General features: G+C 42.1%; 1 protein-coding gene across 20 annotated transcripts in view; it reads left to right on the top strand.

The window, feature by feature from the left end:
• The window catches only part of LOC126274109 (calcium-transporting ATPase sarcoplasmic/endoplasmic reticulum type), a 93,864-nt gene that overhangs the window by 21,613 nt on the left and 53,057 nt on the right, over window positions 1–19,194 (top strand). For all 20 annotated transcript variants that reach the window (XR_007550121.1, XR_007550127.1, XM_049977092.1 and 17 more), the window contains exon 3: window positions 6,103–6,120. Coding sequence is in view for 18 of the 20 variants with exons in the window: in XM_049977092.1 (XP_049833049.1) it covers window positions 6,103–6,120 (18 nt within the window). In the remaining 2 variants the exon portion in view is untranslated. The remainder of the gene's footprint in view (window positions 1–6,102; window positions 6,121–19,194) is intronic.

Here is a 19,194-nt window from a genome sequence, read left to right as displayed (position 1 = left end):
GACAGAAGTGCAACTCTTCTGCAGATTGCTATGCTGGGCCATGAAGTGTCAGTGTGCGAACCATTTAACGAAACATCGTCGATATGAGCTTTCGGTTCCGAAAGCCCACTTCTGTTCACTTGACGACTGCACGACAAAAAGCTTTACGCCTCGCCTGGGCCCTCTTCTCCGGCAGTGCAATGTTGGTGACTGGAAACATGTTGTCTGGTCGGACGAGTCTCGTTTCAAATTGTATCGAGAGAATGGACGTGTACGGGTATGGAGACAACCTCATGAACCCATGAACCCTGCATGTCAACAGGGGCTGTTCAAGTTGGTGGAGGCTCTAATGGTGTGGGCGTGTGTAGTTGGAGTGATATGGGACCCCTAATACGTTTAAATACGACTCTGACAGGTGATACGTACGAAAGCATCCTGTCTGATCACCTGCATTCATGTCGATTGTGCATTCTGACGGACGTGGGCAGTTCCAACAGGACAATGCGACACTCCACACGTCCAGAATTGCCACAGATTGGCTCCAGACACACGTTTCTGAGTTTAAACACTACCACTAGCTACCAAACTTCCCAGACATGAACATTGTTGAGCATATCTGAGATCCGGGGAACGTGCTGTTAAGAAGAAATCCCCACCACTTCGTTCTCTTGTGGATTTATGGACAGCCCTGTAGGATTCATGGTGTCTGGCCCCTCCAGCACTACTTCAGACTTTAGCAGAGTTCAGGCGACGTCGTGTTGCGACATTTTTGCGTGCTCGCGGGCGTCCTACACGATATTAGGCAGGTGTACCAGTTTCTTTGGCTCTTCAGTGTATATCCGCCTCGGCTCATAGTACTTTTTCTTCTTCAGATCCCGAAAGCATCTCGCTACGTGCTAGCACTAGACAGATAAGAGATATAGACGTCTCAAAATTGAAAAATACATATGATTTTGGTGGAGCTTAATGAACCCCATCTACCACGAAAGAGTTAAAAGGCGCCCTTGCTAACAAAACAGTTGTATAATTTACGCTGAAGTTATCTTATTTTTCTGATGGCTGTTTTAGAACGGCCCCCAGTGACCCGTCACTTTGAAAGCGTGATTGCTGGCCCGCGGTTGCTCTTAGGATTCGGTGTTGTGTTTTCTAATCAACCGATTTTGTCACTGCATGTATACACACTGCAGAGCCATTTTCTCAAATAACTCTTCTCCCTAGTTACTGGTGCTTCATTTGTACGTGCGCATCTTGTGTTTTGTGTGTGTGTGTGTGTGAATAAAATGATCTAACCAGATTTATTTTCCTGTCGGTTAATGGAAACTTGAGCACCTACTTACTAAGCGTTATGCCCAATTTAAGGTGATTGCGTGGGGAGCGCGTCACGTTATCGCTATTGCTGTAGCACTGATATCGTAAGCGATATCCGTGCGTCTGGGCGCAAAGTTAATTGATGGCCGTGATAAGGGGAAATGACGTATCGCGTCGGCAGGGTGGGCAGCGGTTCGCCCACCGCCTTGTGTAGCCCGCGCGCCCCGTACCATCGATCGTGAACCGTTCACTCGGCTGGCTGGCGCTCCTCGCCACGACCTTTATTTTTAGGCGGTGCGCTCCGCAGCTCGAGGCACGCTGCCTATCATCGCGTGCTCTCTGCCTTTTGTAGGGCAGTCGGCCTACCTGTGGCTTTGCTATGGCTTCTGATCATGCAGATATCTCTTGCACGTAAAATATTGTACACTACTAGCAGCCCACTCCTCCTATCCCAGTTTGATAGAAGAAGAGCGATGACATTTGCGCTGCCGGACTCTCGAAGTCTCAGGCTTTATTGTACAGGTCGGTTTTGAAAGAGTATTTTTAATTACACACGTGCTAACAATGGAAAAATGAACAAGAATTTTGACTTGTTGATCGTCTCAGATAGTCATGCGTGGTATTTTTGCAACTGACAGTTTTGATTCCTACAGCAGCGCTTCCTGATGACATCGGATCTTGTTTGGTTTTGGTTCGCTAGGCTTCTTACTCTCTGTACACGCTGAAAAAGTGATGCATTATGTACCATAATTGGATGACCTGGAACTAAAATGGTCTGTACAGTTTTTTAAAAAAATAATATAGTTTCACGATTAATAATATACACAATCGTAGGTGATCTATGGAGCATTCCTCCCTGCAAGTATCCCCAGGTTGTGAAAATACTGGTGTAAAATTTTGATTTATAGACTTATTGTTTTATTGCGTTTTGTAATGGCCAACTTAGTTACAAACCATCCGGTAGTCATTGTGTTAATTTTCCACAGAAGATAATGTGTACTTCGCGTAGTACGATAATTTTACAAAAAAAATCCGAACTTTCAAAATCTGAGGAAAAAAACAAGCGCTATAATAGATATTTTATGGTGTTTGTTACCTCAGTTCTTCATTAAAAACTGATCTGTAAGCCAGCATCACACATTGGGCATAGTCATTCTTAAAATACAGGGTGTCCCAGAAGTCTTTCCTTGATTACAGACATGTATAAGGCAGGAAATATGACACATCTTTTATGTCGAAGTGCAGATAACATAGTAAAGTTTTTGTGTACTCACACACACCATTAATAAGTTTCGACGTGTGTACCTTTCCCCGACGTGTCGGTTGACTATACCGGTCAAATGAAATGTGGCCTCATCTAAAAAATGGACGGGTTTCATATAGGCATCATCTTCCTCAATCTCATCCTACATTTCAACAAGAAAGTCATAACGAGCGCTGAAATCTGTTGGTTCGAGGGACTGCACGCTCTGGATTTCGTACGCACGCAAAAGAAGTTGTTTATGTAGGATGTTGTGCACTGATGTCCTCGTAATCTACAACCCACGTGAGTCTGCGGACTGTCTTCGTGAGACCTCATAAAGGCGTCTCTGTCTGAATTGTTTGCGCACTAGATCCTGGCCTGCCTTTCCTAGGGGGATCACAGACGCTTCCTGTTCCCTTAAACTTAGCGGATCACATCTTGATGCCTTTAACATATGGCGGCCGTCTGTCATGCCGTCTGGAATTTTCTGTGAGCTGATTTTGGTAGCCGTGTCTCCGTGTACCAGACGACACATGGGACATTCTCGTGGTTTGAGTACCTGTTGCTTACTAATAGTGCCCTATCCATTGTTATGTCACGGTGAATTGTAACAAACAAAGTGACATAAGTATGTATATATACACAAGAACTTGAATATGTTATACCCAATTCAAGATAAAAGTACTTGTCTGTGATTCATATTTTGTACCTTGTAAATGTTTGTAATCAGGCCTTCATTACAATAAGCGGTCCACTTTACGAAATAGTTCGCAAATAATTACGCAAACTCCCAGCAGTACTAAAATTATGATCCTCTGTAACCTGATCGCCGTAAGATTCTCCGCAGATTATTGCAGCCGCCTTCTGTAAGCTGTTTTTTGCACCTAGTCGACCTGATAATTTTACAGCAAAAAGCAAGCGTGTTTGGCCTCGTTCTAATAATGTGCTCTGATGTGACCGGAAGCAGATTTCACAGTCGTTGACGGTCTGCTGAACACGTATGAACAGAAGAGCCCCCGATCCTGCAATAGTTTCACCACATTCTCCAAAAGGAGCGGAGAGTGTCGCAACTTTCTACGTGGAGCAGCGTTATGTTCTTCAGTTCCTGCCCTAGGTTATTCCAAGACGCTGTGGTTGCAGATAACTCATGTTTGCTGCTAGTAACACTCTGATTGGCTGAACTAGATCGATTTATTGTTTAGGAATTCGAACTTCGGTCTGTAAACAAGTCACCTCAATATTGGGCACGGCCTATACTGTGTTTATTGAAACAACTCTTCAGACATAAGATTGTAGCTTCTTTAAATTTGTGGTTCCGTCTGTTTTGAATGGAACGGACGATTGGTAACTAACCTGTTAACGTCAGTTCATTCACTTGCAAAAGTACCTGCAAGTGAAAGCAACGTGAAGCCCAAAATTATCCTCTAAATCCCGTGATATTACAAAGGGCATCCTCGTGTTCATAGTCACACTACGTATCTCGCTCTAAATCCTATAGCACAACAAATTCTCTTCTTCAAAATACGCTGTGTTTTATACCGAACTGTTCGCGTTGTCATCCAACCTATCAGTTACTTTGTGAATATTTCCTGTAACTGAATAAATCTATATGCGAAAATGGTAAATTTCGAAAGTCGTTCCCTCCCATTGCTACTCGTAAAATGTCAGAAATATCATGTAAACGATGGCTAACGTGTTCATTAACTATGAAGCAGACAGTCTTGAAAGTCTGGCGAGGGCCTCAGTAGACGATTGCCACTGTGTTTGTGAACCTTATCAAAGTGCAGGGTGAGATAACAGATCCAGTACAAAAGGACAGATAGCCTTATAACTCATTTGTTCATATGGTAGAACCACGTCTCTGTAATTGTAAAGAATGCCGACATCACTTGATTAACTCACTTTGGATCTTTGAGAAATTGTGGGTGTCTCCGAGAAGACAACTAATTTGAGCGTGTTCGTGCTGACCACACGATACTGTTCCTAATCAACTTTACCTTCCTGTATGTAAGTATGGGAACGACACATCTAACGATATCTGCATTAGGAATTGCGTCCTCATCCCACTGTCGCAGAACTGTCATTAAGTTTAATGCCCGTGTAATTTGTGAACTGATGCAGATCATCGATTTTGTCCTTGAACGTCTTGCATGACACACAAGTTCATCTGAGGATAGCAGTAGTCCCGTTGGTAATGAGTGAAGTAGAACAGAATCGCGTAGACAGTAATTTGCAGTCACATGACGCGTTGATTGTATTTTAAGTTACCTAAATTGTTGTAGTCGAGCTCTACGTTGGTACCTTTTCAAATCTGAGTTGACGTTTACTCAACGACGGATAGTTTTATTTGTACTTAGTGCGAACAGTAATAATTTTTTATAAGAATTCAGTTAGCAGCGTGTTCCTAAGTGTTCCTACACTTAACATTTCCTGTTTTCCTCGTCCGCGATATATTCCAAGCAGCCTGGGAATTTATATTTAATTACGAAAGTATCACTTCTAGTATACTTCTGATCGGTGCACGTGGAGAGTGTAACAGGTGGTGGAAGCATTACTGTAGCTCATCGAAGCCTGCTAGTATGCGGGACAGGCGCTGCTCAGGCGATTGCGTGCCGCACTTCCCCTAACGGGGCCCAGAACAGCCTGTTGACGCACGCTACGAGGCAGCGCGCCTTTTACCGACAATTTATTCGTAATGTTGTCGTCGATAAGGTCTGTGCACGTAACGCGGTCCGTCACTTGTTGCTTGTCCACTTGAAGCAGCACGTCACGGGGCCAGTGTGCTCTGCAGTCATTCACAACTCTACGTTTATTCTTTGATCTTGCGACTCCGTTGGCCAAGTCAGTGCGCAGAGGTCTAATACAGTGCAGAGAGAAAAAAAATACGCCTCATTCAACATGTTTTAAAGTGACGTGGGATCATCAGTATTTCGTAAGTAGAATGATCGATTTTGTGTTGAAGAATACGAATGTCACATGGAATACTCGCACACCAAATGAGTATCTCATACGCACACAACTCCGTCAGTCCAAACAGTTTCGAGACTAGATAAATAAATAAATAAAAACAGAATAGTAGTTGAGGTGGTGGTTTTAATTCTTCGCTTGTTCTTCATAGTCTGCCCCTCACTTCAGTACAAAGCACAGAACGTTCATAAAACCAGGTACAACTGTCATAAAAAGTAATTCTTTTGGTTGTTCAACTCTCTTGTCGTATTGGCTTAAATGCTGATTATGTCGTCAGATTCTTGTGAATTTCTGCACTGTGTCGTTTCGTGGTAGGTTCGTATTGATACAATCTCGTCGCATGTGATTATTTTTTCTATATATTAATTGTCCGATATGTCATTATAATGCAGCTTAGTAATTTGTAGGTAATCGACATAACATGGACGATCCATATTAAAATAACTGTACGGAAACTTTGATGTTTCTAAAACTTTCATGTATCTTACGTGTGCTTCTATTTTTTCTGCAGTACAGATTTTCATAATAAAGCTTGTGAAATTATTATTTATGAATGCAGATAAATTTGTTCTATGTAATTAATTTCCATGTTTTCTTTGTTTCAGAACTGCCCGCCGAAGAGGGTAAGTACTACACCCATCAGATGACTTTCACGTAGAATATAATTTATTGAACCCAGTTGGATAGAAGCCGTATCTTTTACTTGTCGGGAAACGCCTTAGACGCTGGCGCTTGGGATTCGTACCATTGGCGCTTACTCAAAAGAGAGAAAACGCCGTTCACTTTCCGAAACCATTGCGTTTAATGTGCCGCAAGCAAGTAGCTTGCAGCATAGACAGGGCATCTTAAACATTTATGGAATGAAGGGAAACTTACCTAAGGCAGATCCTTCTGTTCGAAGTAGTCATTATACAATATAATGTTGCTTCTGTTATGAAGAATCAATAAATAATTCACAACCGAAGACATTCTATTACGGGAACGCCAAATCACAGTTTGTGGCAAAGATTGCATGTTTAGTGACATTACGCATGGACTGTGTTGACTAGTTTCAGATGCTTGAACTGACGATGAATTGTGAGAATTACGGTCTTAATGCTCAGTTGTACTAGGGGTTGTGCTGCAGTGGGAACGGCGTGAGTGCAGCCGCGCATCTATACATAAACAGAACAGCTATTAGTGGCAGCACACGACGACAACGTCTTTCATTCCTGTTAGTCGAATCTTAATCTGATCAATGTGATTACTGACGATTATAGTGAGGACTTAAGTTCTTCTTGGTGTTCTACCGCGGCATTATAATTAAAATATTTTGTAAAGGCTATAAAACCAATGTTTCGAATGTATTAAATGGCGTCCCTCAGAACAACTCTTTTTGGAGGAGAGAGAGGCCTCCAGATTATCGGTCTCAGTGCATCATATTTTTGAAACTTCATTAGCCCTAGAATATAATAGTCTAGCCATGACGAAAGGCAGAGGGTAAGAAAGACGAGGGTAATAAAGACACTATCCAGTTTGTCAGCGATTGGCGACAATGTGCAGATCAGCGCTTGTAATCTGGCGGTTTTTCTTCTTAGTGTATGGTAAATGCATTGACAGTCCCTCTACAGCCTGTTGTGTAAGCTGTCGCATCTGTGCCCACGTGTTTCACAAATATGATGCATTGACCGATTCTCTGCAATAGAGGCACCTTTCCTCCTCCAAAACTAGTCTTGCCATGAGGAAGGTCGTTGTAATACGGTAGTTCAAACTTAAAGTATTTTATATAATGACGCGGTATATATGCAGCTCATTCAAGTAGGTGATTATTTTTCACGTTAATAGGTATCAGCAACAAAAGGTAGCGATTAAACCGTATATAAAGGTCTGTGAATCCTAAACTCCAAACTGAAGACGTCTTATCAGAATGCGAGAGAAATACTATCGACAGACACTCTTGTAAATGAACTGTATTAAATGATTGACGAACAAAGTGAAACAAAATCTAAATTCAGTTTTGAAGATAAATTATGTTCGACAAGTTACACTGGTGCTAAAAATTTTCAGATGAAAGTAACTCACACATGATGTACCACTGCCAAGTAAGATACCTCGACAAACTTGGACCATATATAGAAAGAACTGCTACAGGATAGTACAGAAGGTAACTGAAAGGTATACTCAATGAGACGAACAGAAATTACACTTTGTCTCAAGAACAATAATTACACTGAAGCCACTGCAATTTAGATAGTCCCCGCAACATTACTCTAGACGGGACGTGGTTCTTAATAGGGCTTCTGACCACTACCAGAAGGCAGTGCGTGCTCTGCGATGTGCCCCCGTGCCGGCCACAATGTTGGTAAAGAATTTTTGTGGGAGGACCTACCATTACTCCAACAGCGTGGTTGACAGTTGCTGGATGACTGTCGGTGCTCGTGGCCGTCTCCCTAACTCATGGGATTTAAGTCGGTGAAACGGACAGGCCAATCCATTCGCTGAATGTCCTTTAGTTCCAAGAGCTCCACCACATTCACAGCTCGTTGCGGTTACGAATTGTCATTCATAAAAATAAATTCAGGGCCGAATGCACCCCTGAAAAGACGCATATGGATAAGGAGTGCAGTGCGACAGTAACGACGACCGGTGAATGTACCGTATTCAAATATGTGGAAGGCTATACACCCATGCGTCATTATGCTTTCCTCTTCCCCCCCCCCCCCCCCCCACCCCCCACCCCTCTCTCCAGAACACACACACACACACACACACACACACACACACACACACGTCCAATAATTTCGTAAGTGCATTACATGTTCCCGCCTCTCGTCATATGAGGGAATATTAACGAACATGGACCAAAGTAGAGAGGCATAAAGTTACGTGTGTTTACTGATCTCCAAATCTCTGAACACTATATACTCACCGGTGAATGTTATTGCGACACTTTACTATTTCTCCGTGTGAAGTTCTTCGGGAGTGCAGTCGGCCCTGACTTTATTTTTATAGATTGCAATGCGTGACGGCATCGAATACCCAGGTGCGGGAGCTCTTGGGACGAAAGGACATACAGCGAATAGATTGGCGTGCCCGTTCCACCGACTTCAACCCCAGCAAGGACGTGTGGGATGCGTTGGGGTGACGTATTGCAGCGCGTCCACATGCACTGACGACCATCCAGCGTTTGTCAACCGTAGTGGTGGAGGATTGGAACGTCCTACAAGAAGTCTTTAACAGCATGTGTGCAAAAAATGTTCAAACGTATGTGAAATCTCATGGGACTTAACTGCTTAGGTCATCAGTCCCTAAGCTTACACACTACTTAACCTAAATTATCCTAAGGGCAACACTCACATCCATGCCCGAAGGAGGACTCGAACCCACGGCGGGAGGGGCCACACGATTAGTGACATGGCTCCTCTAACCGCGCGGCCACTCCACGCAGGAGCATGTGTGCACGTAGCGGATCATGCACCGATGTCTGCAGTGGTTTCACACCATGTTAAGAACCAAGTCCAGCCTTTTATAATGTTCAGGGTATCGTCATAAATCAGTGTGGCTTCATTGTAATATTGTCTGTGAATAAGAGTGTCGTTTCTGTTCGTCCCATTGCATATTCCTTTCACTTACCTACTGTACTGTTGCACTTCTTTGTATGTGTGTTCCAGTTCCATCGATCTATGCTACGTCATGCGAAATTTACTATCGTCCTTAAGTTTTGCACACCAGTTTGCTTAATAAAAGAACCTGAAGACCCTATTATATGCAACTGATCTTCGTGATTAACATTGCCATTATGTGCGATAACACTAGCGCGAAGCAGTTTTCATAGAACAAAACCCTCCACCTACTGCTGCATATTAATCTCCTGTTGCCAAATAAGGAACCAATCTTAAGTGTCAAGAAAAATTCTGTTTCCGTAAAGAAAGTCCCACGAAATAATGAGCTAAACTCTCAGTAGCTGGTAAGGTAGTCAACAGGAATGGTTTTGTCGGAAGAAAAGTGAAAAAACTCCGCAGGCCAACCAGTAAGACGTCGTCGGCAAGCGTAGCCGGCTCTCTGTTGGATGGGAGTGGCCGTTGGCAACGCAGTCCCTGCTCGTAGCTCCGGTGGCCCTGGACGATCTCCAGCGCTAACGTCACTCCTGCTGCTTTTACGCCGCACTCACTGCATTAGCCCTGAGATCGGCCGACCCTGAGCTTGCTGAGGATTAGATATCGACCATGTAGTCACGTTGTTTTACGTGATCACTCCTGGTTTAGATCAAATATATATATCTCGTTGAAACCTTACCCAGAAGGGCCCGCTAACAAGAGGACGTGTACGAATTTCACTCCCCGATTTGATTCAGTTACTATGTGTAGGGTACGACGAGAACTTCAACGCAAGTAAACAAGTATTCGCAACTCTCAAACGTTTTCGAGAAAATAAGAGTTTGAAAATGTTTGGTGTGCTTTGTATGGTCTCGGGTTTCCGCAGCCTAGCAAGTGAGCGTTTTACGTCATAAACTCAGATTTCTCTGAATAGACTCTCCTTGCCGAATTTCTTTTATTCTCACTGTGTAAGTAATCAATATTTTATGCTTAACTTATTACTTTTTATAATATTTATCTTGGAAAAAATTTCGTTAAGAAATTGTAAATAAAAACGTATACACGATAGCGTTCAGATTTTATTTTTATTATTGTATCTATATTTGCACCCATTACAACGTGTAGCCCACGGACCATTGCACGAATCAGGATGATACTGATTGTTGAAACATGGGGCATACTAATTATTTCGACGTGCAGCACATGTAATCAAAGCCAAATTTTTGTATGTGGGTGGTTTTTTCACTGTTCCCTTGAAGAAAGAAAACTTTTCTCGGTTACAGTGGGAAACTGCTTTCAATTTTTGATGAAGTCCGATTTATCAGGGCAAAGAGTATGAAATTAATAAATGAACTATAATAAATTTGTTGTTAGAATTACGTGGGAATGAAAAAAAATACGGCAACGAGATTAGATCCAGACACATCACGCTAATAAACCTAAACGCCTACGCTCTCGGCTTCGGACTCCTTGATGTTGGCACCCCTAAAATTTTCGAACTCGACTTCCTCGAGAACGGGTGAGAGTTGCATCTTCTTGTTTACATATGTTGGGGTCCTTGACGTGCCCTACTCACCCAGCCGACGTGAATCAAAGTGGTAAGCGGAAGTTCGTACGGTCCCCTTGTTAGTGTCCATTATGCCGATGTTCATTGGCGAAGTAGTTCAGTGCTTGCTGAAAGAAAATTGGCCGCTTTGCTTGATTCTTACAAGGGAACCTCCCCATCGCACCCCCCTCAGATTTAGTTATAAGTTGACATAGTCGATAGGCCTTGAAAAACTGAACACACATCAATCGAGAAAACAGGAAGAAGTTGTAACTATGAAAAATAAGCAAAATATACAAACTGAGTAGTCCATAAGCAAGATAGGTAACATCAAGGTTAATGTTAGCTCAGGAGCGCCGTGGTCTCGGGGTTAGCGTGAGCAGCTGCGTAACGAGAGGTCCTTGGTTCAAGTGTTCCCTCGAGCTAAAAGTTTAATTTTTTTATTTTCAGACGATTATTATCTGTCCGTCCGTCCGATGCGAGGTAACTGCGCCGTAGTATGGGGACGCTACACCTAAACAAACATCGAAACAAAACATATGTTTTGACAGAGCACAGGGAAAATTGTGCGACTGTGAAAATGTTGCATTCATTTGTTGCATTTGTGACAAACTCTTATGTTTTCATCACTTTTTTGGGAGTGATTATCACATCCACAAGAAAACGTAAATCGAGCAAGGTAGAAGAATCTTTTTACCCATTCGCCAAGTGTACAAGTTACGTGGGTCGACAACATATTCCTGTCATGTGACGCACATGCCTGTCATGTGACGCACAAGTTTGCATAGGTTTGAAATATTGCGTTACTAGGAAAAGCGAGCAGTGATATTTTAATAACAATGCCGACAGAAACGAGCAACAAACATATGATGTAAGAATTGGTACAGCATTGCTAACACACTAATGTCACTGGTACGTCGTGGCTTAAGGTATGTGTGTAAGGACAGTGTGCGAGGCTTGCTCTCACTTTGTCTATATGATACTTTCTCGCTGTCGTCGCCGGACGTCGTTCTATTGAAGAATGGCACCAACCCCAATCTGGAAATATTTTTACATAGTGACGTAGCAGTGAAGTACAATGCTCTATTTCCTTTAAAAGTGTAAAGACTTGGCTTCCATTTTAATTAAATAATAGAAGATGAAGGAAATTACGGGAACAATAATAAATTAAAAACTTAAGTTCATTCATAGGGTACAATAAAAATAGAAAGTAGCTGATCTGCTCCCTGTGTCTACATAACATGCCTTTATCTGCTTATAGCCCTTGAAAACTGACAAATTAACACGATAAACAAGAGTTCTTAGACACCCGTTAGCGCTGACTATTCGTAATGCTCAAATTTAATCATGAGTTTTGAACTAAGTTTCGAAAAATGGGACTACATTACATTTCGTGAAAAACAACGAACGTTGTACGAACAAAGTTTTTTCTATTTGCCTACTTAATTTACAAGTTTTATCCTAGGTTTCCTGAAATTGAATATTCCAATCTTTGTTAGGTTTCTACGTTCACTGCAGGGAGTAAAAGAAATAAAAAACCGAAAATCGGTTGGTTCAGAAACAGGTTATTTTGGGCAGTGTTAACAGGTAAAACTAGCATGAAAAAAGTTTAAGTGATAATAGCCGTCCCTAGGCTCCGGAGCATACGACCCTCGCATGTTCTCATGTCAATTATGGTGGCAGGGGACATTGGATCGTGGAGATTGGACACTGGATCATCATCTGATCGGATGATTCACGTTTGTTATTTCCCAGGTCGACTTTCGTGTCCGCATGCGCTGTCATTCACGCCAATGACTGTTCGAAACGCCACGGGTAAAGACCGAGGGGGGGGGGGGGGGGGGGAGGGCAGTATTATACTACGAGTGACAGTCACCTGGTCTTCCATGGCACCTGTGGTAGTAATTGAAGGCACTGTAACAGCTGTGGACTACGTGCTCATTATTGACGACCACCTTCATCCTTTCATGCTTCGTCAGACCTGGGTATCGTCAAGAGTACTCCGTGGAAGGGTGATAGGACCGCTCTTGTTATCTGTATACATAAATGGTCTGACGGATGGGGCGAACAGCGCTCTGACCGTTTGCTGATGTCGCTGTAGTCTGCAGGGAAGTCTCGTCGGTGTGTGGCTGTTGGATGATACAGAATGATGTAGACAAATTTTCCATTTGGTGTGATGAATGGCAGCTTGCTGTAAATGGTAGGAAAATGTAAGTTAATAGATATGTATACGGGGAAGAAACGCGTAACTTTCGAATACAGTTTTGGTGGTGCACTCCTTGACACATTCACGATGATTAAATATCCAGGAGTAACGTTTCAAAGCGACAAGAAATGGAACTAGCACGTTAGGTCGGTACTAGGAAAGGTGAGTGGTAATTTTGGGGTATTGGGAGAATTTTGGGACAGTGTGGCTCATCTGTAAAAGACATTGGGTATAGAATAGGAGAGAGACTGTTTTAAGTACTGCTGTTATGATGGGATCCCCACCTGGTCGGATTAAATAAATACAGTGAAGCAATTCAGAGGCGTGCTGCTAGCTTTATCATAATTTGGTTCGAGCAACACGCGATTATTACGGAGATTTTTAGTAAACTCAAGTGGGGAACGCTATTGAGAAAATTTAGAGAACCTACGTTTGAGACACCGAGCGAGGTGGCGCAGTGGTTAGATACTGGACTCGCATTCGGGAGGACGACGGTTCAATCCCGCGTCTGGCCATCAAGATTTAGGTTTTCCGTGATTTCCCTAAATCGCTTCAGGCAAATGCCGGGATGATTCCTTTGAAAGGCCACGGCCGACTTCCTTCCCTAATCCGATGAGACCGATGATCTCGATGTCTGGTCTCCTTCCCCAAAGAACCCAACCCTACGTTTGAGGCTGACTGAAGAACGATTCTAGAGCCGGTAGCTTACATTTCACGTGAGGATCACGAAGACGAAAGAAATTAGGGCTTATACGGAGGCATTTAGACACAGTCGTTTTTCCCTCGCTCCATTTGCGAGAGGAACAGTGAATCCCAATGACTAGTAACGGTGCAAGCTACCCTCCGCCACGGCTTGCGTAGTATGTACGTAGTTTTCCTTATTATGGCGAGGGAATCTTCCAGCAAGATAAATGTCTGTGTCACAAGGCCAGAATCGTATTACAACGGTCTGAGTAGCATGCTAATGAACTCACGTTGACGTCTCGCTATTAATTTCGTGATCTAATCCCGGTTGAATATGTCTGTGAAGTAGTAGGCGCCAGCAGTGGGCGGGCCAGTACACCACCTGTAATTTACGGGAATTGCTTGGATATACTCGTACGTAGACATCTGGTGCCACATATCTCAGGAAACCTACTAAGGGCTTGTTGAATCCGTGCAACACAGAACCGTTGCTGTATTACGTTACAATGGTGGGCCCAATATCGTTTTGAGCAGGTGGTCATAACGTTTTGGTTCATCTGTATTTGATGCGTTTTGTTCTCGTATTTCTTCAGTACGTTAATGGACATGCTGCACCAGATACCCCTCTTCGACATAGTTTTCTTGGAAAACTGTAACTTCAAAATACGGTTGTTCTCTTTGCTATCTCCCCTTTTTTTTTGGTTATTTTCATTCCTTCATCGAATATCTGTAACTTCAAAATACGGTTGTTCTCTTTGCTATCTCCCCTTTTTTTTTGTTATTTTCATTCCTTCATCGAATATCAGATGGTGTGCTATGACAAAGTGGCGATTATATTTCTTTGCCTGAAGCACTCTTAGAAAGCCTGTTTAATTTGCCCATAAGTAGCTATGTTTACGGGGATAATTTGAATCTGCGTGGTAGTTAACAAAATGAAATGTGTCTGCCTGAACGAAAATTTTCTGGTTGAACAAGAAGCTGAGACCGAGCGAGGTGGCGCGGTGCTAAGCACACTAGACTTGCTTCGGGACGACGATGGTTTAAATCCGATTCCGTCTGTCCAGATTTACGATTTCCATTATTTTACAAAATAGCGCCAGGTAGCTGCCGGGATGGCATCTTTGAAAGGGCAAGCCCATCCTTCAAACATTCCGGGCTTTCGTGCTCCGTCTCTAATGACGTCCACATCTGTGGGTCAATCCCTAACCTTTCTTCCTTCCTTCCTTCCTACGCTGAGCCGGTATACAATTACGTCTACATATGTATTCTGCAACCCATTCTACAGTACATTGTCCATAGAATTCTAGTAAAAAAAAACTATCGGAATCGTTAGATAGCTGCTCCACATGCCGTCTAAAATTGGACTTGAGCCTCTGTAAGAACTTTAAGAAATATCGAGCGTGTCTTTACAGATATATAGTCATTATTTTAAAAAGTTTTTTATTACAAGAAGTCGTTTAATGGATGTTTCACCTGTAATTTCAAGCACAGTTCCGTCATGTTGTCTCGAGTTCCTAGAAGTTTGTGAGCCACTCTTCGGTGTAGATATTTATCACCGTAGTCGCTGCAGTTATTTTATGAAAAATAAGCTGCTTTACTGCTCCCACACGTAAGCACAGTGGTATCATAAAGATCAGTAACATTGAAAAGAGGTACCAGGTGGTATTCGTTACTGCTTTTTATATTATTAAGGTCTCTTAGTGGATCGGCTTCTGCTAAATACTGTCCCAAACATAAGTCAGCAAAGTAATAAAAATTTTCTGTCTTTGGTGACTTTTGGTGTACAGCCAGTACCGCTTTCATTACATTATTCCTGCGGTGATTTGACACTAACTTGTATCTCTTTATGTACATAATTTCAATTTCTGTGATTTCCAAATCAAATTATTATGCATATACAGTCCATTATCGAACAACTTAATTCGCAAGTCACTGTACGGACGATAACTCAGAACTACTATTAATCGACCCTTTTTTTATTTCGATGTATTGGCTTCTGGGTTGTGCCCAATCAGCCATCTCAGTAATTGAAAGACGATACGATACCATATTTGAGACGATTTTCTTGTAAGTTACGATGATACGAACGTAAGGACAACACCCAGTCCCCGAGCGAAGAAAATCTCCACTCGGCCGGAAATCGAACCCAGTCCCTTTCGATTAGCAATCAGCCGCGCAGCTACGGAGGCGGGCAACAACTGACTTGAAAACATGCCCATAGCTACATCTATAGACACCAAAGATATCACATGGCAGTAAAATTTGAATCTCAACAATCCCCCTCAATTTTTACAATTACAAATTAAGAAATGAGTCTAAAGTTCGTGGCTTTAGGATTGGAGTCCAAGTCTTGACACACATTTCTCGTGCTTTGGTGGAGGAAGAGCCTTCTTCAGTACATCTTATTTTCTGTTGGCTGATACTCCAGTTTCAGCAGAAACTCTTGTAGACATGTAGTATGAAGTGATATTTTATATGTGTGTGCTTAGTCTTCGAATGAAAAACGGGATTATGTGCTAATTTTACAACTGATTGATTGTTATTGAACAGTTTATTTCCTCTACCAAGGTCCTTCATAAATTTTGACAGTCGAATTGCTTCCTTGTAAAGAAACAAGAAAACTAATTTCTACTAAAGGTTGCTGTCATAACGAAATATACTAAAATTATTTTCTTTTTCCTCAGTTTGTAGCTGAACGGAGTTTTCGTAGGTGCTGTCTAAGGGAACCCATTTTGACATTTTGGTATTGTTGATAAAGTTTTTAGCAACTGTGAACAGAACATAACAGGAAATAATCATTCTGTAATACAGTGATTGTTTTATGTTGTTTAATTGAGGACATATTTTGTAGTTTATGAGCCCGTGAATCGGTAATGCGTGGATGAAAAATTTGTCAGAATTGAAACGCTCTACGCTGTCACTGTACGTGTACGAATGGGTGGCTTAAGCGTAAAGGTCAAAGTAACTGTAGTCTGTACATGAATGCGAGCGTATTTTGCTGCTGTTATTTCCAGTAGTGGTGGATCTTTAACAACTGACTACCGACTGCCTCTCTACACAAAATTGAATTATTTGTCTTTTCGGGTATCACTTCAAGGATTTCGTTGAAAGATAATTACATTTTCTTTATATAAATACTCGGTGAATTTTCATTCGAAAGTAAATGAAAGTTTACGTCTCGGAAACCGGTAGTCATTGTTAATGAAGCCCTCGCTCATAGCAAACGGCGTTTGCAGTGCGCTGTAGCTGGTGCCATGTAACGTTTCCTGTCCCGCTGTAACGGTCCGTGTCCGGCTGCTGTGAGCCTCGCGTTCGCGTTTCTGCTTTGTATGAATGGAACTCCAAATTTTGTACCTCGATTTAATATGATATCGGCACAGAGTTGGCTTTAAATGTTACTAATAACTGCACATTTTCTCGTGAATGCGAGTAAATGTTCGAAGCATTTGCTTTTTAATTAAAGGGCCTCCTAAATGAGCATTATTGAGTTGATATTGCTTCGATGAACATCTGCAAACGTGCGAGCTATGAAATGATAATACGAAAGAAGATTAGGAAAGTCCAATGGACGAGATGGATATCCAGTCAGGGGTTCGAATTCGAGTTAATTCGAGTCCGTTGAAGAGAAGAGTCCAAATATGGTTTGGGGAGCGTGGAGAGCCACCTCTGATTCTGCGTAGATTGTTTGTGCATCTCGTCAGGGGGAGCAATTCTGTGGAATCTCAAGAGATACTGTCAATTATTTTATTTCACAGTCAGTGATAGCTGCAAGTTTTTGTTTTGTTGTTATTGCAGAAAATTCTCGTTAGCCTTTATAAACTTTCTAAATAAGTATAAGAACTTGGAATTTTTCTCGTAAATTAAAACTGGAAGAGACTTCCTGGAAATTTGAGACGATTGTGGTATAAGGAGAAACATTCGTCGAGAAAGATCATGAAACAGTAAATCCAATGGATTAAAATTTGCACCAGCAGTAAATCAAATTTTTCCTTTCATTTATTGTCAGTGATAAGAAGTCGGATGGTTCCAACCTATGTCAAGTTCAGACAAGGCACTCAGTCATTCCCGTGAGCATATGACACGATACGAGGGAAAGGAAAGAGCACTTGTGCTGCCACGGAAATGTCCAAAATCGCATTTGTGACAACTCAATTTGCTTTCGAGTATCCATTGGCCAACACTCATTGAATATTGTATCGTTACGAAGTCCGTTGTTGTTTACTTTCAGGGAAAGGATTTCCCAGCAGATGTTATATGTCAATTAGGGATTACTATTGCACTTGGCTGCCGTAGGCATATTAAATTTGGTAGCAATGCAAAATCTCTGAAATTGCATCATGATAATTTGTCATCGATAATGTATAATAAAATCAGTTCTTCGGTGCGTACACGTGCCCTACTGCGGGTTGTTTTAACTTCTGCTTTGTCCTGGAATGTTTTGATGTCTTGTGGTTTTCGCAGATTTTGCTTCAGCGCGACCTTGAACCAATATGCGCATGTTTAGTTAGGAACTTCTGACGAATGGCCTTCCTTTGGTCTCACGGACTTTACTGCAGCTAACAAGTTATGCATTGAGACTGCTGTGCTCGGCGCAATGGGTTGAATTGCTCCGCTTCTCTAAGAATCATCTAAGCAGTGACTTCCTTAGTGGTAATCGTGTTTTAATTTCGTTTTTGTCTTGCGATGTTTACATTGGCGGCGATTAATCAGTTCAGTAACACAAAGCATTACTTCGTAAAGCGACGTATACGAAAATTATTAATCAAAAGAATACAAATACGTAGTGCTCCATTCCTTAATGCGTTTTCTCTACTTGTTGCTGTTACTAAAAGCGGATTATCATTTCTTTACCCGGGCGTTATCAACGTTTTAGTAATGGTAGTCACTCTTCGTTTATATTAGAACCCGACATAAATAAGTTATTGAGTAGATGCGTCGAAGTTCTCTGGGTGGTGAAAATCATCAGGATCCAATCAACTTCATATAAAGTGAATAACATAGGATCAACGATTTGTGCCTTTTCCCCCGTAGAATCTCTGGACTGTTTGTCGTCCTTAAGACATACACCAGAAAACGAAAATAAAAATTACACACTGTAAAACTATAGACATAAGTTTTCTGGGTATGGTACCGCATCATAATGTATAAAACTACTGCTGCTGGAGAACAACCAACGTTTCGGCCACGGTTGCAGCGGCCTTCTTCTGGATCTACTGGTTTCGAAACATTGGTTTTTCTCAATCATCAGTAATTTTATACATTATAACGCTGTACCATAACCAGAAAACTTTTATGTCGACTGACTGTGGCCGCGGAAGCCTACGCAATTATGTGTAAAACAATTGTAAAAGAACATATTAAGCAAAGCTCAATAAAAAACGATGTCAGTCAGAACGGAGGAGATATCAACTGCAGATAGTAGTCCGTCGGTGCCGATCTCTAGCTTCATCCTCCACAGCTGTCAGCTCCACTTGTTTAAAGATTGTTAGTAGTCGATCCTTGGACGTCCAGCGGGTTGAGAATGGAGAACTCTGTTAGGGAACGATCCATCAGCTCGAAAGATGCGACAGAACTACTGTAGCCTCCTGAGCCAATGTGTGACCTTCTAAACCACTGCTATATGTCTTCTTCCGTTCTTCGTTCCCATTTACCTTCCATTGTATCGTAGACGTGTCCACAGATCTTT

The sequence above is a fragment of the Schistocerca gregaria genome, chromosome 1 (assembly GCF_023897955.1).
Source record: "Schistocerca gregaria isolate iqSchGreg1 chromosome 1, iqSchGreg1.2, whole genome shotgun sequence".
In the NCBI taxonomy this organism is placed as follows: Eukaryota; Metazoa; Arthropoda; class Insecta; order Orthoptera; family Acrididae; genus Schistocerca; species Schistocerca gregaria.
Note: the sequence above shows the minus strand (reverse complement) of the source record. Positions and strands in the feature narration are given on the sequence as shown.